Source organism: Hypomesus transpacificus, chromosome 13, assembly GCF_021917145.1.
Source record: "Hypomesus transpacificus isolate Combined female chromosome 13, fHypTra1, whole genome shotgun sequence".
In the NCBI taxonomy this organism is placed as follows: Eukaryota; Metazoa; Chordata; class Actinopteri; order Osmeriformes; family Osmeridae; genus Hypomesus; species Hypomesus transpacificus.
This window is the reverse complement of record NC_061072.1, coordinates 11,253,942-11,279,440: the sequence shown is the minus strand read 5'-3', so window position 1 is coordinate 11,279,440 and position 25,499 is coordinate 11,253,942. Positions and strand designations below refer to the sequence as shown.

The window sequence follows — 25,499 nt, the reverse complement described above, 5'->3', positions numbered from 1 at the left end:
TGTGTTGTGTGTATGAGTGTGTGTGTGTGAGTATATGTGTGTGTGTGTGTGTGTGTGCTTGTGCGTGCAAGTACGTCACTGTTTCTAGGGCTGGCAGCAGACTGAACTATTGGCCTTGAAAAAGCATATGGCTCTGTGTGGAGTGAAATTAATTACCCTTTAGTTATTCATAGATTTAAAAAATGGAAGTAATTATAAAACTGCAAGTCATGATAAAATATGACACTACTTGGGTTTTCCATTATGATGGTTTAATCTGCACTGCAGTTTTGCTTAAAATAATAGAATACATTGGAATGTTCTACATAATTACATAATCTCCTATTCAATATTCCTAATTACTATAATCAAGTGACAATATTCTGTATTGAATTATCTGAATAAAGTTTGTCTATATTGACTGGTATAATTCAATATGGTACTTATTGGTCGTACTGCTTAATTATTGAAGCTGTTCCAACCATAGATCCTACAAAGAAGATACAAAAAAGTTTGACTAAACAAAATCAAATGTCTTTAGAGGTGGTGATATGAATGTATGCAGTACAGTGCTGTCCCAGTACAGTGCTGTCCCAGAGCTGTGCTCCAGGCTCCAGCTGCAGTCCCCAGGCTGGGGTACGGTCAGGGCCCTACTCGACCCTGACAAAGGGTGAAGCAGCACTGAGGGGGTGGCACACTAGCACACACGCTCACAGGCTGGCCTGGGATTAGCCCTCATCAACAGCTGTCAGCTGCCCTCAGAACCCTGTGTTTACACTACTGGGACGAAACCCATCAGGGGGCGTGTGTGCGCCTGTCTGTGTGTTTGAACAACACATGTGTCTGTGTGTGTATACAGTATATGTCTGTGTGTGTGTGTGTGTGTGTGTGTGTGTACTCACCCCTTCGGCCTTCTCCTCGGTGTTAGCCAGCATCTCCTGTAGAGCTCTGACAGAGAGGGACTGCTCCAGCACAAAGGTGCAGATGGACAAGTCTGGAGGCACATTCTGAGACACACACACACACAGAATGTAGACGCTGCAGAATGCACACGGCATCACCTTAAATGACACACTACACGTCTGGGACGCTGAAACACAGTTCAAGCGAGGAGGGAATGGGTTACATGAGCCAATTACAAGCCTCTACAAAATATCCTTCTGTCCAGTCAGTCTTGTTAAGGACATCATCAGCATCACTGGACGGTTGTCGAAGCATGTGTGTGTGCGTGTGTGTGTGTGTGTGTGTGTGTGTGCGTGTGAGTGGCTGTAAATATTGGAGAATCAGATTTCCAAGGGTGAAGATCCAACGTTGGGACAGATCTGTCAGAGATGGGCCTCGTCCTGAGAGCTGCGCAGCTTCTATTCAGGGCCAGGAGAAGGTGTCTCCACAGCTTACCTTTGAGTTGGAGGTGGACTCCAGGAAGCACAGTCTGTTTCCAAAGCCCTCGGCGGCCAGACACAGCTTCTGCTGCTCCTTGTGGACCGTGGCCGAACACTGGAGCACCACCTCGTCATCCTGACACACACACACACACACACAGACAGGAGACAGGCGTTACATCACACTGTACCATCGCTTAGTTGCACAGACGACCAAGATTCTGATCATGCGAGACTGCTCCACCAGGTCTGAAACACACTCAAACATTAAAGTCTGACTGTTGTACAATGCAATCGTCGCCAGTTAAAAGAGCAATCATAGCCAGCCTAAATATAGTGTAAAACAAGTGGATGACGCTGGCTATGCTGTGGCCCAGGCCTGTTAATTACATTGGGTTTTATCAGAGCAGCAGACCCACTGGAGGTTTCTGTATTTTAGGCATCACGCTTCTGGCTTTAATTGAAGAAGGATTATGGTCCATTAGCTGAACAACCACAGAGTCTGTGCGGCCAGGGGCCTAACGGACAGGAGGGTGGAAAAAAAGGTGCTGGCTGGCTGGCTGAATAGCTAGCTTGATGGCTGGCTGACAGGCTGGCTGACAGGCCGGCTAGCTAGCTGGCTGGCTGGCTGGAGAGATGGGGCTTGCAACAAGAGGCTTTGCAGGAATTAGACTGGGTCCAGCTAATGTGATATAAACCAGGGATGCACAGGCCTGGGACACAGCTATGATGGAGCTGAAGCAAGACTAACACAGCCAGGTCAGACTAGGCCTCTGGGAAAGGACTAGGAAAGAGCAGGGCCGAGGTCCTCTGAGGTGAGCTGTCGGGAGGGTAGGACACAGACTGCACAGCTACACGTGTACTACTGTAGAACTTACGACAACAAGAACCATAACTATGTACGGAATATCTGTATTGATAAAATTGAACATCTATTGTATGTCTACCATACACCTCACACATAGCCTTCTGGTGAGCAGTATATCTTTACCAAATGATGGTGGCCATTATGGTGTGACAGAAGGTAAGAGATAAACGTTTAGGACCTTGGAGATGAACAAGGCTGATTGACACTGCTTGTTGTCATAATGAGAAGAACAGCTGTTTGGAAACTACCGCAGAGGATAGCAGCCACTCTATCCTCCACTATTTATGACAACAGCATGGAAAAACACCAACTGTCTAAACAAGCTAACCACAGCTCCCAACTCTCAGATTCTCATCATAACCAAAGCTGAAGATCTGTTCAGGCATGGGTTTCACATTCTCTTCAGGAGAGGGCCAGGGACAGAGCGAGCTTCACATTATCTCCAGGAGAGAGCCAGGGACAGAGCGAGCTTCACATTCTCTTCAGGAGAGAGCCAGGGACAGAGCAAGCTGTTTCACAGTGCCTGGGGGATCCCCCTACGTCCTGTCAGTGGGAAATATCACTCACACACACTTGCGCTCACACATATACCCTCACACACATACACGCACTTACAAACACACCTGCGCCAGGAGTTGCTTGGCAGCAGGCCAGGTCCTATCAGCGCTCGGCAGGTATCCCTGGGACTTCCTCTAAATGAGACAACTGATTGGGACCTGATGAGTCAGCGCCCATTAACTCGGTGTGTGTGCGTAAGTGTGTTCTAATGCCTTTTGTTTATGTACATGTGTGACCTAATGCCTTTCAGCTGTGTTTGTTTTGTGTGTGTGTGTGTGTCTGTGAGTGAGATTTAAGACAGCCAGGGAGGGTTTGTTTGAGTGGGCGATCAAGCGGCCATCTCTCTAACAGCATGATCGCCCCCTCTCACAAACAGGCTACAAAACTCTGCCTCGTCAGACAGAAACTAACCTGGACTGGGTGGTATTATCACCAGGACAATATATGACCTGGGTGGACACTGCACAGAGAGAGGGAGGGAGAGGGAGAAAGAGAGATAGGTAGAAAGAAAGGGAAGGAGAGAGGGAGAGAAAGAGAGGATTCAAAAGGGATAGAAAAGAGGGATAGAGAGTGAGGGAAGGAGGAAGAAAGACTGCAAGTGCTTCCACCCACACCGTACAATGCTGATCTGTTTGGTGGACACCCAGAGCATTTAAGGTCTAATCACACCACATACACTTACTCTGTACAGCTACAGTCTGTACAGCTAGAGTCTGGTACAGCTACAGTCTGGTACAGCTACAGTCTGGTGCAGCTACAGTCTGGTGCAGCTACAGTCTGGTACAGCTACAGTCTGGTGCAGGTACAGTAAAGGTACAGTCAGGAGCCCACCCACCACAAGAAATCCTCCGGATGACTACAATCCTTTATCCGCATCACATCTCATCTTTACGACACCTACCAGCCCTGAGCTGTCACTCTGATACTCGGATACATGTCCTACACGATGAGACCACGGGACACAACAGTGAGAATGAGTGATATAGATCCAACACACATGAAACCCACAGGGAATCATTTCCTGAGGATCATAAAACAGATGGCTGTAAATCGTCATCTCAAGGACTGCCTCTCCAGCCAGATGATGGTCGTTAAAGAAGAAGCATAGATCAGGGATCTGTCATTTGGAACCTGATTTGCCCCCCCTGGGACCTGATCGATGGTGCAGAGGAGCAACCTGGACACTGGCTGGCTACGCCAGGCTGTAGTGATGTCACAGCGAAGTTGGGAACATTGCTCAAACATCTCTATCTGCTGATAATCTGAGGGAGAAGGCAAATGAAATTGACATTGTAATCCACCCTGCACGTTGCATAACACACACATACAAACACACACACACACACACAGGCCAGCTGTTGCAGAATCTTGCGTAGCGTATTTTACACATGGCTAATTTGTTATTATTCAAAGATAGCTGCTTAATATCTTCCCCTCTCTCTCTCACAGACAGAACGTGTAGGCCGACACAGCCTGTGGGATGTTGCCTCCATCTTGGTACAACAAGGATGGCCCCGAACAACTGAGAAAAAAAAAGAAGTTGTTTCTGGAGACATTACGTCATTTCAGTCTGAGAAGACAGAGAGGTGTGCGATAGACTGAATCTCCTGTGAACATTCCAGCATGTCTTTGTACATTCTACATCCTGCATTTCTAGTTCCTCTTGCCCTGCTATCCACCGGATACCAGTTCCACCTCTGATCTCCGCCAAAAAGAGAAAAGCTGTCGCTCTCTATCTCAGACATGTTAGGCCCTTCTAGACACACATAAGCAAATACCATCTCTCTCTCTCTCTCTCTCTCTCTCCCTCTCTCTCTCTCTCTCTCTCTCTCTCTCTCTCTCTCTCTCTCTCTCTCTCTCTCTCTCTCTCTCTCTCTCTCTCTCTCTCTCTCTCTCTCTCTCTCTCTCTCTCTCTCTCTCTCTCTCTCTCTCTCTCTCTCTCTCTCTCTCTCTCTCTCTCTCACACACACACACAGTCTCTTTTTCACGCACATGCAGGCAGGATGTGAGAGGAGCTTGCGTCAGAGAGTGTAAAGTGCTGACCCAGTGCCAAAGGAGAGTATGCTGATTTGAGCTGAGGCACTCTTCATGTGAATCGTTTTTCATTCATCGCAAGAGAGACATCATAGATTTCGATAGATTTAGTTTTAGATTTGCACTTGGTTCCGTTTCTTTTGTGAGTCTGTTTCTATTTGCATGAGGCTCAAAAAAAAGATTTGGTTGTATCATCATAATATCTTAGTTACATTACTGTGAGCTAACCAGCAGATGTAATACAGTTCCATGACTAGGTCAAATACACAGAGCCAATGACAGAGGGGCCAAAGTTTGTTTACTGCACATTACAATCATAGTTTTACATTTAGACTTGAACAGATCAGCTGGGAACTGTTGTTGCGGTTGAAACATAAATGATGTGTCTATTTTACAGCACAGATTACACTCTGCCTCTGGTCAGATTGAGTTTTTGTACAAGCGGTAATGTCTTTTAATTTAAATCCCATCCTCTCACAGCATGATTCCACATCTGCTTGATAATTGAAATGATGCTGGAGAGACGTGTGTATGTGTGTGTTCCCTACCAAGTAAGAGAGAGGGGAGAGCATTTGTGTTGAATATAACAGCTTAATGATCTGTAGAAATAATAATCACTTTGGTATTCTTACTGTTACAAATCCAACCATCCAGACACACACACTCACATAAACACACACGGCATGGCAAGGTTACTCAATCTTACTGTTAATAGGATTAGTAGGAGTCCATAGTCCACAGCATGATTATGACATCGAACACACTGACCTACTGCCACTGCTAGTGGGATAGTAGTGTGTGTGTGTGTGTGTGTGTGTGTGTGTGTGTATGTGTGTGGTATTACTGGAAAGTAGCCTAAGCTCATCAGAGTGAGTATACTGCCCTCATTGTACACGTGAGTGACCAGACTGGATGAGACAGAACAGCTAGATCACATCCCCAGTTCAAGCCATACTGCACCCAACACCTGGATCCCACACTGACCACTACACCACAAGGGTTCTGATGATGATGATGATGATGATGATGATGATGACGATGAGCTCATAAGGCTTCATCCTCATTCATGAGATCTTGGACTTATGCCAGTTATACAGATATTAGGGGGTTTACAACATATTTATAACTACTGAATAGGTCAAGGAATGAGACCTAGTTATGGTTTGAACACTGCGTTTACAGAGGAGGTGTTCCATTCAGTGGTCTGGGACTGTTCCAACACACTATCTTGTGTCTTCTAATCATGATTTAGATTAGAGGTGACAAGCCTGGACTCATCCAACAGAGGCATTAAACACAGACACACACACAGACACACACAGAATAGGTCCATAGCAGAAACTCTCCATATATCTCTCTCTTTCTCTAACTCTTGCTGTCATTTCCTCCTACACACGTGTTCACACACAAAAACGCTCCCTCACGCACAGTAGAAAAATTAATAAATGTAGCTCATACTGAACTTTGTCTAATCCTTCCATCTGTAACTGGGCAAGCTAAGCTCCTTAGCAGCTAAACATAAACATACAGACTATAAATATTTTACTGGTAACATATCAATAAGTATCCATCAATAACTTCAATAGTCATATACTTTCCTAATCCTAGTTTAGCTGTAGCCAGCAGACCATGTGGTTGGTGGTTCAATAAAGGACTTGAGTGGGAGATAACAGCAGACAACCCTCCGTATGCTAGCTGCTAGTCAGCTACAGGTCGACATGTGATTTAAGGTTCTTTCATGAGAAAGTTATAACTGGTCTACAGGCTAATGCTAATGTCTATATATCTTAGCCATGTGTAAGCTAATTGGTAGTAAACTAAAAGCTAAAGCTAGGCATTATTGGTTCTTTATGTGAGCTCGCTGCTTGTGTGGCACAAGCTAATGCTAGTGTCGATTGTTTATCTTTATGTCAGGCAACTGTAGTGAGGCCTCAGAGAATGGCTTGCTTATTTATGCATCACATAGCCTTCAGTAACAAACAAGCTAATGCTAGAGCTTATAGTATCTCTGCTGTAACCATTTGTTACAGGTGCTGAATCTGACTGGATCTTATGGAGCATCCAGAATAGCGCTTCAGCCTCCCCTGCTCATCTGTGGGAGGTCTGTGGAGACTACTGCACCTGCAGTACACACATACACACACACAGCCAAGCTTGAAGGAGCACTGCAACACACACACATGCTTACAGTCCTAGCACACACTCCCCTGTGCACACCCTCAAAAAGTACTAGCACATTCCCACACACATATAGTCATACATAACATGCCAGCACTGCAATGAGGGGGCGGGTGAGATCTTCCGGGGAAACGGTCTCCCTCGAAGAAAGAGGCTCAGCCAGTACAGTCCCACAGATAGAACACAGATGAACATGTCTGTTTATAAAAACATTTAAAGGTATGTCCTCTGTTTATGACTGGCGCACCATTAAGCTACACTACTGTAGGGAGTGTACAGGTTCTGAGAATGGTGAGCGTCTTGATCTTGGGTATAAAAGACGTGGGGACCTGGAGAAGGGAGGAACGAAAAACGATGGAGTGAAAATGGAAGGGCTTGACAGAAGGAGGGGAATCCTTAAGATAGAGAGCAGGAGAGAAAGCTGTCATTTTGGTGCTCATAATCTACTGTGAGAGTACGCTTCAGATACCCAGTTCATGGCTATCATGGACAGTTCTATATCATCTCTGGAGAGACAGAGAAAGAGAGAGGGGGTGGGAGCACCATGAATGAGGGGAAAGTGCCGCAGTGGTGCTGGTGAAGGCTAGTATTTCCTCTCCTCTGTGCTTGTGGTACTCCCCCGAGAGAGGAGTGAAATAGAGAGCGAGGGAAGGAGGTAGAGGAGGAGGAGGAAAGAGAGCACTTGTTTGTGATGCCTGCTGAATCATCCGCAGCCTATTAGCACCACGGCTGCCCTCGCATCCCTCGCTCACAACACACACAATTACTTTCTCATCCTTCCTTCTCCTCCTCCTCTCCTCCTGATCACCACACTAACAAACACTCCTCTCCCCCCTCCCTTCTTTCCATTCCTCTCTTGACGCTATCAGTGGTCAACTCCACTTCGGTTGAAGGAAAGGGGGAAGGTCTGATGCAGAGGGTCTCAGAGTAAGCAAAAGTGGGAGTGGGGGGGGGAGGAATCAAGGAAGACAACAACTAGATAACCTGTGTATCACTCTGACACTCGCAATTAGGGAGGGGAGAAATATGGCCCAATTAATTATTCATCCACACACTGCAGCAGATCAGAAGCCACCTTTTTCTCTCTCTTCCTCTCTCTCTCTCCCTCTCTCTCTCTTCCTTTCGCTCTCTCTGTCTCTCTCTCACTCACTCTCTTTCTGGAACACTCCAGACAGAAAGTCCCTTGAAAAAAAAGAGGAGAAAAAAGGAGGGATTCAATGACGGGGTGCAGTTACCGGGTCTACTGGGTAGACACTGCGTGGTTAGCATGGTGCTTGACCCCTCCCCACAATGGACACACACACACACACACCACACACACACCACACACACACACACACACACAGACACACACACATACATGACCATGTAAGGCAGCTGAGGTGGTGTGTGTCAGCTCGGAAAGGCATTCAACCTTCTATTGACCAAGATACCTGTCAAGCTGCCTCAAAAACACACACACAAACACTAAAACACACACACAAACACTGAAACACACACACAAACACTGAAACACACACACTATTCCTCTATCTCTATCTGGGACGGGTCTGGTGTTTGTCATCCGAACACCCGTCCCCCTCCACTGACCTTCTATGGACACAGACACACTGCGTTTGATTTAGCATACTCTGTGGACTGGATGGGAGGAGTTTGTCCCTTGTTAATAAATCCAATGGCTCCATTGGTTAGCGTGTGGGCTAAATCAAGCAAGCCTCAAGTATTTCAAGAACTTGAGGATTCTCCCATGATCCTAGCTGACACAGTGTAGGCTTTAATTTACACAAATCATGTAAATCTTTTAAAAGGGACCATGGTAAAAGAAAAATCTAAATGGTTTTTGTGTGTGCGTGTGTGTGTGTGTATGGGTGTGGGTGTGTGTGTGTGTGTGTGTAAATCTAAAATCATTATGACCATGTAAATGTGCCTGGCAAGTGAATGTGATTGTGACCCTGATTCTGAGAGATCACATTCAGTCTACACAGAGAGTCAGCATGACGCCACAGTGAGTCACTCGCTCAGGTTCACCCATTAAGGCCCATCAAATACAAAGTGAATCTCATTCTCAGTTTAGCCCAGGTCACAAGCCTTTTGTCTTCACATGCATTACTGAACCTGCCTCCTACTATACCCACACACTTCTCACATCAGAAACATAGACTCCCGATGAGCAATGAAAGATCACAGGCTTTCATCTTTTCATCCGTGATACAATAAGGATTCAACCACAATGGATGCGTCTCCACCAACACGGGACGGTTTGTGTAGCTAACCCACATGTGCGCACTGTCCACATACCACATATACAGTATACGACATGAAAGGAGACAAATACAGTGCCCTCCAAAAGTATTGGAACAGTGAGGCCAATTCCTTTATTTTTGCTGTAGACTGAAAACATTTGGGCTTGACATCAAACGATGAATGTGAAACCAGAGATCAACGTTTCAGCTTTTATTTCCAGGTATTTACATCAGGATCTGATGCACAAATTAGAAAATATCACCTTTTTGTTCGAACCCACCCATTTGTCACGTGAGCAAAAGTATTGGAACATATGACTGACAGGTGTGTTTTGTTGCCCAGGTGTGTCCTATTACATACATTATTCAATCAATAAATACCACTGAATGTCTACACTCAGGTTCAGATTGGGTAAGATAGGTTTTGTCTATGCAGACTGTATTCAGAGGTGAAAACAACATGAAAACCGGAGCGCTGTCTTTGGGTGAAAAACAAGCAATTGTGAGTCTTAGAGAAGATGGAAAATCAATCAGAGCCATTGCAGAAACATTGGCCATAGCCAGTACAACCATTTGGAATGTCCTGAAGAAGAAAAAAACTACTGGTGTACTAAGTAACAGACGTCGAACAGGTAGACCAAGGAAAACATCAGCAGTTGATGACAGAAACATTGTGAGAGCTGTAAAGAAAGACCCTAAAACAACTGTTAGTGAGATCAGCAACAACCTCCAGATGGCAGGAGTGAAGGTATCAATATCTACTGTTCGCAGAAGACTTCATGAACAAAAGTACAAGGGCTACACCAGAAGATGCAAACCACTCATTAGCAAGAAGAATAGGAAGGCCAGGCTGGAATTTGCCAAAAAGTACAGAGATGAACCTCAAAAATTCTGGGACAAAGTTTTATGGACTGATGAGACAAAGATTAACTTTTACCAAAGTGATGGAAAGGCTAAAGTTTGGAGAAAGAAAGGAACTGCTCATGATCCCAAACACACAAGCTCATCTGTGAAACACGGTGGAGGTAATGTCATGGCTTGGGCTTGCATGGCTTCTTCTAGGACGGGCTCATTAATCTTCATTGAGGATGTAACACATGATGGCAGCAGCAAAATGAACTCGGAAGTCTACAGAAACATTTTGTCTGCCAATTTAAGGAAAGATGCAACCAAACTGATTGGCAGAGCCTTCATCATGCAGCAAGATAACGACCCAAAACACACTGCCAAAACAACAAAGGAGTTCATCAGGGGCAAGAAATGGAAGGTATTAGACTGGCCAAGTCAATCTCCAGACTTAAACCCTATAGAGCATGCATTTTACCTGCTTAAGAGGAGACTGAAGGGAGGAACCCCACAAAACAAACAACAACTGAAAGAGGCTGCAGTGAAAGCCTGGGAAAGCATCAAAAAGGAAGAATGCAAAAGTTTGGTGACGTCAATGGGTCACAGACTTGCTGCAGTTATTGAAAGCAAAGGATTTGCAACTAAATATTAAGTCTTATTCACTTAAATATGTTTTAAGTATATCTGTTCCAATACTTTTGCTCACATGACAAATGGGTGGATTCAAACAAAATGTGATATTTTCTTAGTTGTGCATCAGATCCTGATGTAAATACCTGGAAATAAAAGCTGAAACGTTGATCTCTGGTCTCACGTTCATTATTTGATGTCAAGCCCAAATGTTTTCAGTCTACAGCAAAAATAAAGGAATTCGCCTCACTGTTCCAATACTTTTGGAGGGCACTGTATGTATTCTTACATTGTGGCACCTAGCAGGCCTGAGTGGTCATCTCTTCTGCCCACTGCCCTTTTCTCCTGGACAGAAACGCCAAGGAACACTAGGACCCAGCGGCAGCTGAGCCTGGCCAGACTCAGGGAGCAGGGGCACACAGTAGCAGCTTCCCCAACAATACAGCACTGAAAGGCTGAAGGAGAGATGCTGGGAGGCAGCTAATGTGTTTGTACTCTAAAGGTCTGGTACTGCACATGGAAGAGAGTTTTATCCAGGTGTATTCATGATAGCCTGTCTCAGTAAAGGGCATCAGCCTTAAAGCAGTGCTGTGGAAACTCAACGAGCTGAAGCCTTGACCAGACCCCAAACCAGCTCATCTCCTTCCTGCTGTGACAGAGGGATGACGGTGTGTTATGTAATAGCGGTGTCGGTGGAAGGAGGGTAGCGTTCCATGGTGGTCAACAGTCAGGATGACTTCTCCTTCAGAGAGAAACACTCTCCTTCAAGAGGACTGCCTTGCCCCAGGCCCTGTTGACCACACACACACACACGTAACCACACACTCAAGGGCACAGCAACATGCAAGAACCCACACACACAAACATGAATAGAGTGTAGGGAACACACATTATACACACCATAACCATTTTCCAGAAAATGGCATTACTGCATTGCCACCTTCTCCCTGACAGGCCACACAGGCCCAGTAAGCAGTGTTCCCTGGGGCTGAGGCTGGGGTTGAGGCTGGGCCTGGGGCTGGGTTGAGGCTGGGGCTGGGGTTGAGGCTGGGCCTCCCATCTGGCATTATTGTTGTGAAAACACACAATTCCCACCATAAGAGGGAGCTCTACATGATCCCAAACAGCCAGGCAGACTATGTAGCTCTGCCACAGTGACACAAGGCTAACCATGTCCTGCCCACTGCCCCTTGAACTAATGCTACACCTGGCTCTGTGCCTATGATATGACACATCAACACAGCAATGATTTCTCCATTAGCCCCACAGGTAGGACCACCACATCTCTGCATCCCACTGGTTCAAATCCTCATAACTTTCATTCTGGCTAAAGGGACTGTCATACCGGCATATCCTGTAGTACAAACGCTGAGTAATCCAGCATGTGGAGATAAGGCCGTGTAATCCAGCCTGAGTGGAGTACTGCAGCCTGGAGGAGGTTGGCCTCTTGTTCTGGACTCTAATCCCACCCTGGGAGCTCCAGGATAGAGGTGAGGGCTGTGAACCCAGCTAACCACATGTGCTGCATGGCTGGCCAAAACATACAGTACATGCACATGGTGAAGAGAGAGATAGAGCGAGAGAGAGGAAGAGAGAGAAAGATAGAGAGGGGCAAAGACAAAGAGTGAGATTGTGTATGTGTGTGAGTGTTTGCATGTATTCAGACCAACAGCGACAGATGAACAATTGATGCTGTTGACCTCTGCTTTGTTCCACAGAAAACCTGCCTTTCAGATTATTACAGCCGCTCTTTCCTCAATTACCCAGCCTCAATCTGCAGTAGCCACACTGTGTGGGTGTGTGTGTGTGTGTGTGTGTGTATGTGTGTGTATTTAATCAGCAGATGAATGTTAAACATAGCAGTAGTCAAGGAATCTAGACATATGACTTATCTCTCCTTCAATCAGAATTGTCGATATTGCCAAAGAGAAACCCAAGGATTGGTAAAACAGGAGCTTCATATGACCAGCACATTTAGGCCATCTGTGGGTAGAGGCAGTGTGTGTGTGTGTGTGTGTGTGTGTGTGTGTGTGTGTGTGTGTGTGTGTGTGTGTGTGTGTGAGCCATGAAGGGCTGTGATGCTGACTAGAGTCACTCAGCAGGACGTGTTACTGGCAGATGGCTTGTCACTGACGCCCTCAAAACCTCACCGGAGAAGCACACATGCAGACATGTCTCTAAACACACATATTCATTACCATACACACATGTGCACACACCTACATACTCAAATACACACAGCAATACACATACACCACTTGCATACACACTCAGGAAAAGAAACACACACCCTCTTTCTCTCCCTCTCTGTGTCTGACCCTGTCTGATATTTATGCATCATCATCATCGGCTGGGGCAAAAAACACACCAACACGCACGGACAAACAAACCACTAAACCAAACAAATAGGCTAACTCAATCTTTTTCAATTTACCAGGAACAATTTCCACCGCTTTCCCACCCATGCTGAGCCTATGCCCCCCCCCCCCCCCCCCCCCCCCTCGTTCCTCCCCTCCTTCTGCCCTCTGCTGAGTGACCTTACTTAGCCGACGGGGGGAGGACGGAGGCAAGGGGACAGGGGGAGGGAGGGAGAAAGGGAGGGAGAAAGGGAGGGAGAAAGGGATGAAAGACACAGCACAGCAAACTCACTTGCCTGCAGTGACAGACAACCACATTACACCCCCCATCTCCCCTCTCTCCCCTCTCTCTCCCCTCTCTCTCCCCTCTCTCCCCTCTCTCCCCTCTCTCTCCCCTCTCTCTCCCCTTTCAATGGTTTCAATGTCCAATTTTCTGTTTTATCCCATCTCTTCTGCCTGTCTCTGCTTTGTTTCCTCCTCCCTCTCCTTCCTTCCCTCAACCCCTCTCTCTTACTGTTCCCCACTGTTTTTCTTCCCCCTCTTATGTTCTCTTCTCTACCCTCCTTCATGCCTCAGGCATTGAAGTGAGCATCTGTCTGTCTCCTGTTGACTGATGGCTAATGCCCTGCTTTGACACCATGCCCTCCAAACACATCCCGTCCAGGTCTAGTCACGAGTGTGTGTGTGATAAAGAGACAGAAAGAGTGTGTGTGTGCGAGCGTTCTGGATGTGTAAATGTGTATGCATGGGGCGCTTGTGTTTGTGCGTATGTAAAGCTTCAAGGCATGACTTGTTTCCATGATCTGGTTCCATCCATCTTAAAGAGAAGATTGATGAGTACAGAGAGGAGACAGATGGTGCCAATGAGGATAAACTTTCTATTGGCACTTCAGCTGCATCAGCCCTTATCTCACACACACACACACACACACTCTCTCTCTTCTCTCTCTCTCCTACATACACACTTGTCATGAGAATGATCAAAAACCACGGGGCAAAGAAAATAAGCCAACATTCGTAAATTTAATCTAAAGAGGGTGAGATGGTATATCTACAAAAATTAGAGAGAGAGAGAGAGAGAGAGAGGGGGAGAGAGAAAGCATGAGAGAGATCGAGAGAGAGAGCTGAAGTACGAGAAAGCAAGGTAGAGAGATATTAAAACCAGAAGAATGTGCCAGGAGGGCCAGAATGAGTGCCAGGGTCATTCAAAGAAAATCTCCCTTATTTAATGGCGCATGTGATTAGTGAAGGAAAAATGCACTCTCGTGCTCTTTCCCTCCCTCCCTCTCTCTCTCTCTCTCTCTCTCTCTCTCTCTCTCTGTCTCTCCAGTCTCTACTGTAACACACCAACTGACCACAAAAGGATCTCTAACTCGACCACACTAACGGACCACAAAATGATCTCTAACTGATCTTTAACGCTCTTCTCTACATACGGGGTCTAATGTGGATGACGCAGGACCGAGACCTACGAGGACAGACAGGAAAGAGGCCAGCTTGTTCTGTCTGTATCCTTATCAGCTGTCTGTTGAGCTGGGAGGGGAGGCTGCTGGAGGACACAGGGGGGTCTGTGGGAGCCTACTGGGTACCGCTGGGTGAGCAAGGCAGGGGCACCTGATAGCACAGGAATGTGTGTGTGTGTGTGTTTGCCGACAGTTGGCACAGGGCTATGAGAGAGAGGCTGGCACGGCGGGCCGGGCTGCAATGCAGATGGTGTCAGGGAAGAGAGAGAGAGAGAGAGAGAGAGAGAGAGAGAGAGAGAGAGAGAGAGAGAGAGAGAGAGAGAGGAGGGGGGGAGATGGAGGGGGGGAGAGAGAAAGAGACAGAGATAGAGTCTGATCTCTAGTCTACACTGCTCTGCTCCATGGTCAGATTGCTCAGAGCTGAGATGTTGAAGACAACATATAGCACTGCAAGCTAAAGAATCCCAGAGATACAGCATGCACACTGTACACAGAAACATACACACACACACACACACATCTATTCAATTATTTTCCTGTTTTGCCCCTACTGTGTGTGTTTCAGTTAGAAGGATCTGCCAGGTAAAACTGTACTGTTGTTGATGTGAGCAGAATACACACACCAGCACACACAAACACACACACACACAGATGGACAATTGCCTTCATCCATACCAGGGATAGCCTGGAGCAGCCCAGTGTGTTCTTAAATGGTCCAGTCCCATAGGAAGGCCACATGAAGGTCTTTGAGGAAAAGCATGTTCATCCAAGATAACAACCCAACGAGGGGCAACAGTCACACTGAATGGAGAACAGTACAATAGCTTCCTCAACACTTTCACCAACACAATAGGTCAGCAGTCACAACATTGCTGCACTGTCAGGTTTAAAGGTTTTATTAGCATACAATTACTCTCTGATATACAAACGGTTCGCTTTGGAAGCTCAGTAGTTCAATACAGCACTCTAAAAGGACCAAAAAAGTACAAATCAACACTAATTCAGTCAACCTCTCTCTGACTTTCTTCACAAGAAAATCACACTTCCTACACACTGGCAAGGTCCCCTTATGTAATTAAGTGACTATAATATCACCCATTAGTTAATATACCACAATTCACTATACAGGATACAGGCTTTTTGGCTTGGGTTTGCTACAGTTGCTTTCTGCCAGCAGGACAACCCTGTCTGGCATGTTCTCAGATTTAAGTTCTGTTAAAATGCTGTTCACACAGTACTGGGATGACCAGTAGGTTCGCATAAGAAGGGTTGACTGCTTTTTCTTCCCTTCATTTCTTCCCTTCATCTGTTCTTCCAAGTGTCAGCTAGGATGTTCCTGTAACTAGCACCCAGCCAAGGTCCATCCTAACCAGCCACGGTCTGTTATCTAACCCCCTATGAGCCTGATGATGGACTGTTAGATGGACGTGTTATGTAGCTAGATGGAAGGCCAGCAGACAGACAGCGTCAACAATTAGTGAAGTCTTACACAATGTTACATCACCCCCCCCCCCCCCTTAAAGACCCCAACTCCATAATCTGGATGAAAATCCTCCACTGTGCTATTCTATCTGCTGTTACAGTGACAGCCTCTCATAGCTTCCACTGTTGCGTGTTCATCTGTGTGGTAGTAATCTTGGAATGATCCTATTGTCAGTCAAAGTTCCCAGCCATGTTCTTGGGAAAATCCCCCAGACTGTAGTAATTCCGACCCAGAGATGGTTGGATAGAGGCCCTGGGGGAGAGGGGGTTAAGGGGAGGGGGAGGAGTCCGGGAGCAGGCTGGAGGCAGAGAGGACAGGCTGTTACATAACAACCTTTTACACAAGGAAACTCAGGAATACAGTTCCAGCTGACCAGCAGGCAGCCTGCCTGTCTGTCCAGCTCCTCCTGTAGGACATTCTGCAGTGGGCATGGAAGCTATGCTCACCACTGTACAGCCGGCACATGGCATGGAAGCTATGCTCACCATTGTACAGCAGGCACATGGCATGAAAGCTATGCTCACCACTGTACAGCCGGCACATGGCATGGAAGCTATGCTCACCATTGTACAGCAGGCACATGGCATGAAAGCTATGCTCACCACTGTACAGCCGGCACATGGCATGGAAGCTATGCTCACCACTGTACAGTCGGGATATAGCATGCCACCAGCCAGTATGTGTGTTCCAGTCTAAGGTGTCTCATGAGGTAGCATTATTAACCAGGAAATATCACCCCCTACTGTGATGAACCAAAACACTAAACTGAGTATCATTTAATTCCAAGGTAATGACTAAACCCTCAGGGAAGTGAGACTTGAGTTTCATAGACTGGGTTAGAAAATGAATTATATAACTAAAGTTTTCTTGTTAAATGTGGTTAAAGACAACCCAGCTGTAAAGAACCAGAGCCAGTGGTGATTAAGGTCAGATCCCACCACTTTCCTCTGTGTTTCCTATTTACACCATGGAGCAATTCCTGTGTGTGTTCCCCGGATCGACAGATTATTAACCTAAACTGAAGAAAATCAGGCTTGATCTTTATAACCCTGTGGTAATCTACACTAACAGGCAGGAAACAGAACCCATATTACACTGGATTAGCAGATTAACACACAAAAATGGAAAACATATCTTTCAGCTATGTGTTACCAGACTACTATGCTTGTGAGTAGGACTTTTGAACAGCCTCTGAACCATTGTCATCTCCATTCATAATCCTTTAACTAGAGTATAACTACATATAGTAGCACACAGATTGAGAGTAGATGTACAGGACTTTACCTCCTTTTATCAACCATACTTTCAGTGCACAAATCATGTTAAGAAGAGTACGTTAGGTATAACATCATGTACACCATTTCTCTCTCTAACCTTGTCTCATCCATGAGGCAGAACTTCAAGTTCTGGAAGTTCTGGACTAGAACCCAGCCTAGCCATTCCACTTGAGAACGCACCATGCAGTGCAGAGTGTGAAGGATGTGTCCTTGGTTTGACCAATGCCTTGCTGCCAGGCTCAGAACCATTCCTCTGATGAATGCCTCCAGTCAGAGGGGCCAGCACACATTAGAAGCAGGGAACGGCTGATTGGCCCTAATACATCATGTTGGACTGGCAGGGCTGCCAGCTAGGCTACACACTGGTCCCCCTTCCCAAACCATAACCCCACCACAACTCATTCTCCTCTCATGATTACTGCTGATGTTGCTGTTAGCCTGGCAAGCTTACAGCTTTTCTTCTTTTTTTTAGCTTAGCCTAGCGTATTGGGTTGATTATTGTATGTTTGAATTATGTTAAACCTTGAGGCTGTCTGGTCTCTTAGGCTAGGGGTGGGGGAAGGGTGAGCGTGTGTGTGTGTGAGAGCATACATGTGTGTGCATGCAAGGGTGTGTGTGTGTGTGTGTGTGTGCAACAGCATGTCTCCTCTCCCTCCATGCTTTCTTCAGGACTTTCCAAACACTGGATATAGGTTGGTTATAATACAGATCTAAAACCAATGGCTACAATTCTGTATTTTCCTGCCCACACCACACTATCCTTGATAAACTGGGTCACTCTTTCTATGTGGAACGTTTCAATGATCTTCGGTTCGGCAGCACACGTTGTTACGCAAACACAACACCTCTGCTCTGCTATCTTCTCCTCCCCTCCAGCCCACGTCCCAACCACTCACAGGGCACTGCCGCTGAGCTGGACGGAGGGATGGAGGGACGGAGGGATGGAGGGATGGAGGGATGGAGGGATGTGGAGGGATGGAGGGATGGAGGGACGGAGGGATGGAGGGATGGAGGGACGGAGGGATGTGGAGGGATGGAGGGATGGAGGGATGGAGGGATGGAGGGACGGAGGGATGTGGAGGGATGGAGGGATGGAGGGACGGAGGGATGTGGAGGGATGGAGGGAGCGAGGGATGGAGGGACGGAGGGATGTGGAGGGATGGAGGGACGGAGGGATGGAGGGACGGAGGGATGTGGAGGGATGGAGGGACGGAGGGATGTGGAGGGATGGAGGGAGCGAGGGATGTGGAGTACCCTGGTCTATATGAAGAGATGGATGAAGAGTGGTCATGTTCGGCCTACACTCCCTCCCACAGTCAGCTCCCCAGCCCTTCCAATGACACATCACAGAACGGGGGGGGGGGGGGGGGGGGGGGGGGGGGGCAAAAGAGGAACAGAGGAGAGAGTTGGACAGAAGAGAACAAAAACCCCGTAAAAATCAAGCTCCTCGACGACGCCTCACTTTTGATCTGGCTAAAGAGCACACCCAACACCTCCATCACCCCCGACCCCCAGCCCTCACCCCAGCCCCCACCCACTCTCGTCTACCAACCTGTCATCTCCATTGTCTATTGCATTCGTCCACCCCACTAAACACAATGCAGATAGGGGTCCTGTTCCACACCTGCACACACACTGCTGGGCCACGTCTCTGTTTGATGTGGCCTGCATCCCAATATGTGTGTGCTGATCCTGCGTGCTTCATGTTGTGCTGGCTTGGTTGTGTGCATGTTTGTACACACACAACAGTCGTCCACCTGGTTCCCTGAGACCAGACACACAAGTGTGGTTAGGCAGCAAAGGAGGGCTGAGCATTGACTGTGTGTTTTCAGTAAGTGTGTGTGTGTCTGAGAGAGAGAGAGAGAGAGAGAGAGAGAGAGAGAGAGAGAGAGAGAGAGAGAGGGAGAGAGAGAGAGAGAGAGAGAGAGAGAGTATCAGTCCATCAAAAGCATGTTCTTATTATGAATTCACCATCGTCCTTCACCTCCCTTTCCCTCAGTTCGCCTCCCACTCGCTCGCTCCTCACACTTTCTCTTTCACTGCCATTCTCCCCCTTCCATCTCTTTCGCTTGCTCTCTCTCTCTCCCTATCTTTCTCTGGTCTTGCAATGAGGGAGCTGCTTGCTGGGAATACTAATCAAAACATCAACTCAGCCCCATAAATCATCTCCCAGTGATATAGTGAGGAGCTCAGGCCCTATAATTCTTCTAATACAGTGTGTGGAGCACACCACTAGCTGGTCAGCACTGCTTGGCACATTAGGCTATTTCGCCCCCGTCAGCGAAAAGTAAGTTGTTACAACAATATGATGAAGATAATTAATTGCAGGAGTCAATATTTCTCTGTGTTGCGTTAGTGGACTCTCTTCACGGTTGGGGAGACTGGGGGGCAGGTTCAGCTGCACGCTTCATCGTGCACGTGGAGCTTCATAACATGGTGGGCACAACATGGCCGGCGGATCCTGAAGCAGAGAAGACTCAAACGCAAAACCTTTCGTTTTCTGTCTGTGTCAGGTCACAGTTCTCTTTTTCATCTTCCTCCGTTTTCTCAATTTTTTCTATCTCTCCCTTCTATCACATTCTCCATCTCTCCATCTCTCCCTCTCTTTTTCCCCGTGCTGCAGTGCCTGTGTAGAGTGGGCTGCCTCGCTCACCTGCTAGAGCCAACACTGGTCTTATGTAACTAGCAGCCGGCTGCGTGTGTATGTGTATGAGAGAGACAGAGAGAGAGAGACAGAGAGAGAGAGAGAGACAGAGACAGAGACAGAGACAGAGACAGAGACAGAGACAGAGAGAGGGAGAGGGAGAAAGAGAGCATATCCAGCAGGTTGGAAAACACTGGGATCTCCTAGAAGCGGAGGTGTGGGAGTAGAGCTCTGTCTCTCTGAACCCCCACACACACACAGTATCCTGAGGAGCAGGCAGCCTGGGGGAGCTAGCGAGGCTGGCATGCTTGGTGGAGGGCCAACCTCCATGCAAGGTTCATACAGGCAGGGCACGACATTAGATAGAAATAGATCATGTAGTTACATGTACTTTTATGGCTGGGATCTGGTAGGAGGATTAAGAGTGGAAAATCTGCTTTTAGGTTGATTGATGGTTTATTTACATACAAATTTCTCTTTAAGTAAATCAACTTCCTCAGAAGACACCTAACAAATGGAAGATGCAATATGTAGATCTACAGACTAAATATGTAATTGCAAACCAAAGTAAAGCGTTACAATTTTCCGATTTCATGCTGACTTCACAAGGCATTAATTAACACATGCACTCTATGGTCATTATCGAGTCACTTCTGGCACTCAGTCAGGATGGGGACACATAACCTGGAGATGGCAGAAATGGGCAGTTAATATTTCAACACATCCAGTGTGGAAGAGTGGCCCTTCAAGGTCGTTATGGAGATATCAGCAGCTAGTCAATACCTCATCGGTATTCCTCGGTAGACACAGTTTGAAGGTGGTAAGGAAAAACCATTTAACAACACTGACGAGCTGTCCGAAGCACTGTCATGAGGACTCGAAACCTAGTCTCCCAACTCAGACTAACAACTGTCCTCAACAAAGGTAGTACACGGTACCACGCCATGTCCGCTACGATCGAGAAATAGAACAAGGAAGGAGAACTGAGTTTTTTGCAAAGAGAGCACAAGAACCTTGGGAATACTATCACCTAACCTAACACTAAAGCCTCCATATTTGTTGTATTCTAGGTAGGTAGGTCTTCTATTAATATCTCTGACCGTCCGTCCAAACCAGTATTGCTGTACAGACAGGAGCTATAGGGTTGACACCCCATTAAACACCTCACCCCTACGACACCACCTCTGTCTCTGCCTCTAAAACACTTCCTCTGCCTCAGCCTCTACAACACAGCCTCTGTCTCTGCCTCTAGAACACTGCCTCTGTCTCTGCCTCGGCTCAATGCTTCAAATGTAGGTTGCCTTGAATGTTGAGGGTGAAGTGTCCTTCTACTTTTTTCTTTAGTAAAGGTTGGCCTAGAACAATATTTTACTGGGCGATGACTCACTCCTGTCTACAGTACCTACAACACAAACAGAGCTGGACTTGTGATTGGGAAGGTGACACCTACATGTCCCTTTACAGTGGTCTACAGTCCAGATTCAGCCCTAAACCTAACAGTAGGAGAGGATATTAATATAAGTACAGTAATACCAATTACCCAAATACTGGATGTAGTCTTAAACCTAATCCTGTTTAATCCTTTTTTATGTGAATAGATGACTGTCCACTGAGACTGATGACTGATCCATTTCTTTTCAATCAAAGTGTAACTTGCAAGCTCCTCTATTCTCTTCTTCTTCCAATGTTCTCTTTTTTTCCTGTGTTCTCTCTCTGTAGTCCCTCCTCTCCCTAACCCAACCTCTCCTCTCTTTTCTTCTCTGTTCTCCTTTATTCTGCTCTCCCCTCCCCTCCTCTCCTCTCTTCTCTTTTCCTCTATTCTCCCCTCCTTTCCCCTTGTCTCCTCTCCTCTTTTCTCTTCTCTTCCTTCGCCTCTCCCCTCCCTTCCTCTCCAGCTGCCTCCTGTCTGCACACCAAGAGCAGCGTTACCCAGAGATCAATCAGATTACATAAGAGCACTGCAGAGAGAGAGAAGAAAAGAGAGAGAGAGACAGAGAGGGACAGAGAGAGAGAGAGAGAGAGAGAGAGAGAGAGAGAGAGAGAGAGAGAGAGAGAGAGAGAGAGAGAGAGAGAGAGAGAGAGAGAGAGAGAGCAAGAGAGAGGGGAGGAGGAGGAGGAGACAGGTATCTTCTTGACAGGGCTAGCTCCTTACACCTAGGCCCCACTCCCATATTTATCTTTCTCTATTCTCCAGTTATCCTCAATGCTGGCCTTTGTGCTCCCTCTCATCAGTCAGCATTATCCCTCTCTGCACTCTCTGGTTCTCATATCCCTCTCGTGTTCCTCCCTTTCGCCTCCCTCCTCAGGCGGAACGGTTAGTATCAAAGTTCTCAGTGCAGCAGAAATAACACACCTACTAACCCAGCTTTGCCTGGCCCGGCCCGGCCCAGGGTAGCATAGTCCTGCCCAGCGCAGTCCAGTCCAGCATAGTCCAGTCCAGATGAATCTAGCCTAGCACAGCACAGTCAACTGCTCTGTCTGTCCGTCTCTCTGTCTGTGTAATTAGCTTGATGTCATTCAATAGCTCATTGATCTCCTGGTTCCTGATGGAATGCTTCTAATAGGCCTGGGTCTAGGTACTGCAGTACCTGTGGTTCATACACACATGCTTTATCTCTGTCCAACACACACACACATGCACACATGGAGAGATGGAGGAAATGACAGTGTAGATGCACCTCCTTCACTCCCCTTCTCCCAGTCTTGACTGTGTTCTTGCAGATGTGTCTGGACTAGAAGCTTCTTCAACCCTCCCACCCTGACCTGCTCTGCTCCCAAAGTGGCCTAGAGACCGCCTGGTAACCAACGGCTGATTGGTTGAGGATGGCACCTCCCCCAATCTGCACATAGATGGCTGTTTAAGGGGCCAGACGGTCGGCCCTGACCCGGCGCACAAGGCTACCGTGATAAATGAAAGAAGGAGGAGATGGAGAGAGGGAGGAGTTCCCCATTCAGGTCCTACCAGCGCTAGCGAGCTAACGAGCTAATGAGCTAACGCGCGTCGGCCATTAGCTAAGCACCATTGTGTGACAGGCAGCAAGGGCGAGAGGTGACTGATGGGAGCGGTTGTCAGGAGCTGCTAGGGCACAGCAGGTGTAAACAGCAGCCATGGCCAACGGCACAACGATTCACCACGACTGACAGGGTCAACGCAACCCCTGACCCACAGCCAGGGGTGGCCTCTGTCTCTCTCTCGTCAGCTCTCTTATTCTCTATATCCTTCTCCCTTCTCCATTGTTTTTATTGTCTCTATCTCTCCCTGTCTCTGTCTCTGTCTTTCTCTGTCTCTCTGATACTGCATGTTAGGAGTGGATAAGGATACATTCTTAGAGTGGTAAATCAATCTACAGCTCTAACAGTGTAAGATATCTTTTACCAAATCTTCACCTCACTTCTCTCCTCTCTATTGCGTTAATCTTCCGCTTCCTGGAACCCCCAAAGGCATTACAAACAAAAGCATATCAGTAAAACTATTCTGTGTGGGAAAAGGTCATTGTTTTCCTCTCCACTATCTCCATCTCTCCATGTCCTCTCTCCCATGTCCGAAGCCCTTCAATCAGTCATAAAGGTCAGGCTTAAAGCATGTTGAGCTTCAAAGGAATCCACTACCAGTCTGCTCAGCTTTGATTCTACAAGGGGGGCTGTCCTCCCACTCACTCTCACCTTCCCCCATTTCTCTCGCTCTTTCCCTCAACCTTCTCAACACGTCTCCTCCCCCTCTCCTCTCCCCCCCATCCCTCTCCAAACTCCCTGCCCCTCCCTCTCTCCACCTTAGCTTCAGGTCTCTCTCTCTCCTTCCTGTTGCCTCGTCCTAAAGCCACCCGGCCATTCTCTCTCCACGTCTTCACATCTTCTTCACCCATAACCCCCCCCACACACACCCCACACCCCTAAACCTGTTTATAGCCCTCCTGGAGGGCTGGTCAGCTGGTAAGCCGGCTTGGGGGGGAAAAGTGCATTGTCAAACATTTATTATGAATCGCATGATCAGCCACAACACCACAGCTCAATTATTCAGCAGGGACATTAGCCTACACTTTTTAATTGTGTTTGACCCACTTGTAATCATTCATAGCCACTGGTGCAGAGACATAAGACTGGGGTGGGGGGGGGGGGGGGTTAGAAGGAAATGGAGAAGTGGAAGTCTTTATGTTCAATCTGAACACAAAACCAGATTGACATTTACATTTTTTTCTTTCTAATCCCAAAGGGACTAAGGTTGCTGTGGTCTCTATGGACCTGTGTTTATTTGTATCTATGCATGATGTGCTATGGTGTGTGTTCTGTCTGCGGTATGTGTGTCTGTGTGTGTGCCTCAGGCGGTGGGAACTTACTCAGCATGCAGGCAACGTCTCCCAGACAATCCCCAGCAGGGAGAGAGAACATAGTGGCCAGGACAGACCAGGGCTAGATGGCTCCTGATAGCAACACTCAATAAACTTCAGTTTGACTCAGACCACCAGGACACACAGAGAGAGAGAGAGAGAGAGAGAGAGAGAGAGAGAGAGGTCCAGTAACTGTAAAGTAAAAGAGAGAGAGAGAGGGCGGGGGGGGGGGGCGTTGACGGGCAGCTCAGGAAGAGGCTCCTCCTATCTGCCAGGCAGCCAGACAGTCCTGGGGGAGGAGCAGTTTTTATGCCGTATATGTGGTTTGGTGACTATACGAGAATGGTAGGGGAGTACATACGACCTGTGATGTCCATTAAGGCTTTAGCTTAGTGGGCTAGGTTTGCCAGAGCCTGAGGTTCAAAGTTCTGTCAAACTAATGAGCTACAGTCAGGGTCTAGCGAGGACCAGCCCATGGTTTCCTTGGTCTCTGTATCTCCAGAGGAACTACTTAGCTCTCCTGTTTATTAACACGAGTGTCTGATGAGTATCTGATGAATCTTTGGTGAGTCATGAGCACTGTCCTCCCACAGAAATATCAGCAGTGGGGTACTGATCCTTCTTTCCATGACTCAAAATAACTGCTGCTACAGCCTGAGGCCTCTGTAAAGTGTGTGAATGTGTGTGTGTGTGTGTGACATTGATTTAGAAAGACCGCAGACACCATTGCAGTGCTCCACAGCCTCCCCATGTTTCTCTTCAGCAGGGTTCCCAGGGGTATTTGAACCGACAACCCTCTGTCAAACTCCCATCCCTCAGATTATGACTACATGAATAAGATTTCAAACGTGCTTCTCTGCCCAGAGGGAATTAACTCCGAAATCAATTGGAGTAGCCCTCTATCCAAACTGCCAGGGCCTGGTAAATATGCCCGCCACTGTTGAGGGATGATTATGATATAGGATGAGTCGTGGATATTCCAACCAGCAGTGAGAAAGAAAAAAAGAACTCAGTGGTAATGCCGAGCTCCTACTCATGTCGACTGTCATCTGGGAGCTGACACTTCCATACCGGCCTGTGGACACGCAGTCACCAAGCTGATAGCCTGTGAACGGCGATGGATGTTGTTCAGCCCACTCAACACACAAACACACATGCGCACACACACACACACACCTGAGGCATCTCGGCAGACGATAAGAGCCGTTTAATGTTATTCCTAAGCACGGGGC

At 47.3% G+C, this 25,499-nt stretch overlaps 1 protein-coding gene across 1 annotated transcript in view; it reads right to left on the bottom strand.

The window, feature by feature from the left end:
• The window catches only part of ryr2a (ryanodine receptor 2a (cardiac)), a 91,417-nt gene that overhangs the window by 63,463 nt on the left and 2,455 nt on the right, over positions 1 to 25,499 (bottom strand). The window contains exons 2-3 of the mRNA XM_047032379.1: positions 1,378 to 1,497; positions 882 to 986 (exon numbers count right to left, since the gene is read on the bottom strand). Coding sequence (XP_046888335.1) covers positions 882 to 986; positions 1,378 to 1,497 — 225 coding nt within the window. The remainder of the gene's footprint in view (positions 1 to 881; positions 987 to 1,377; positions 1,498 to 25,499) is intronic.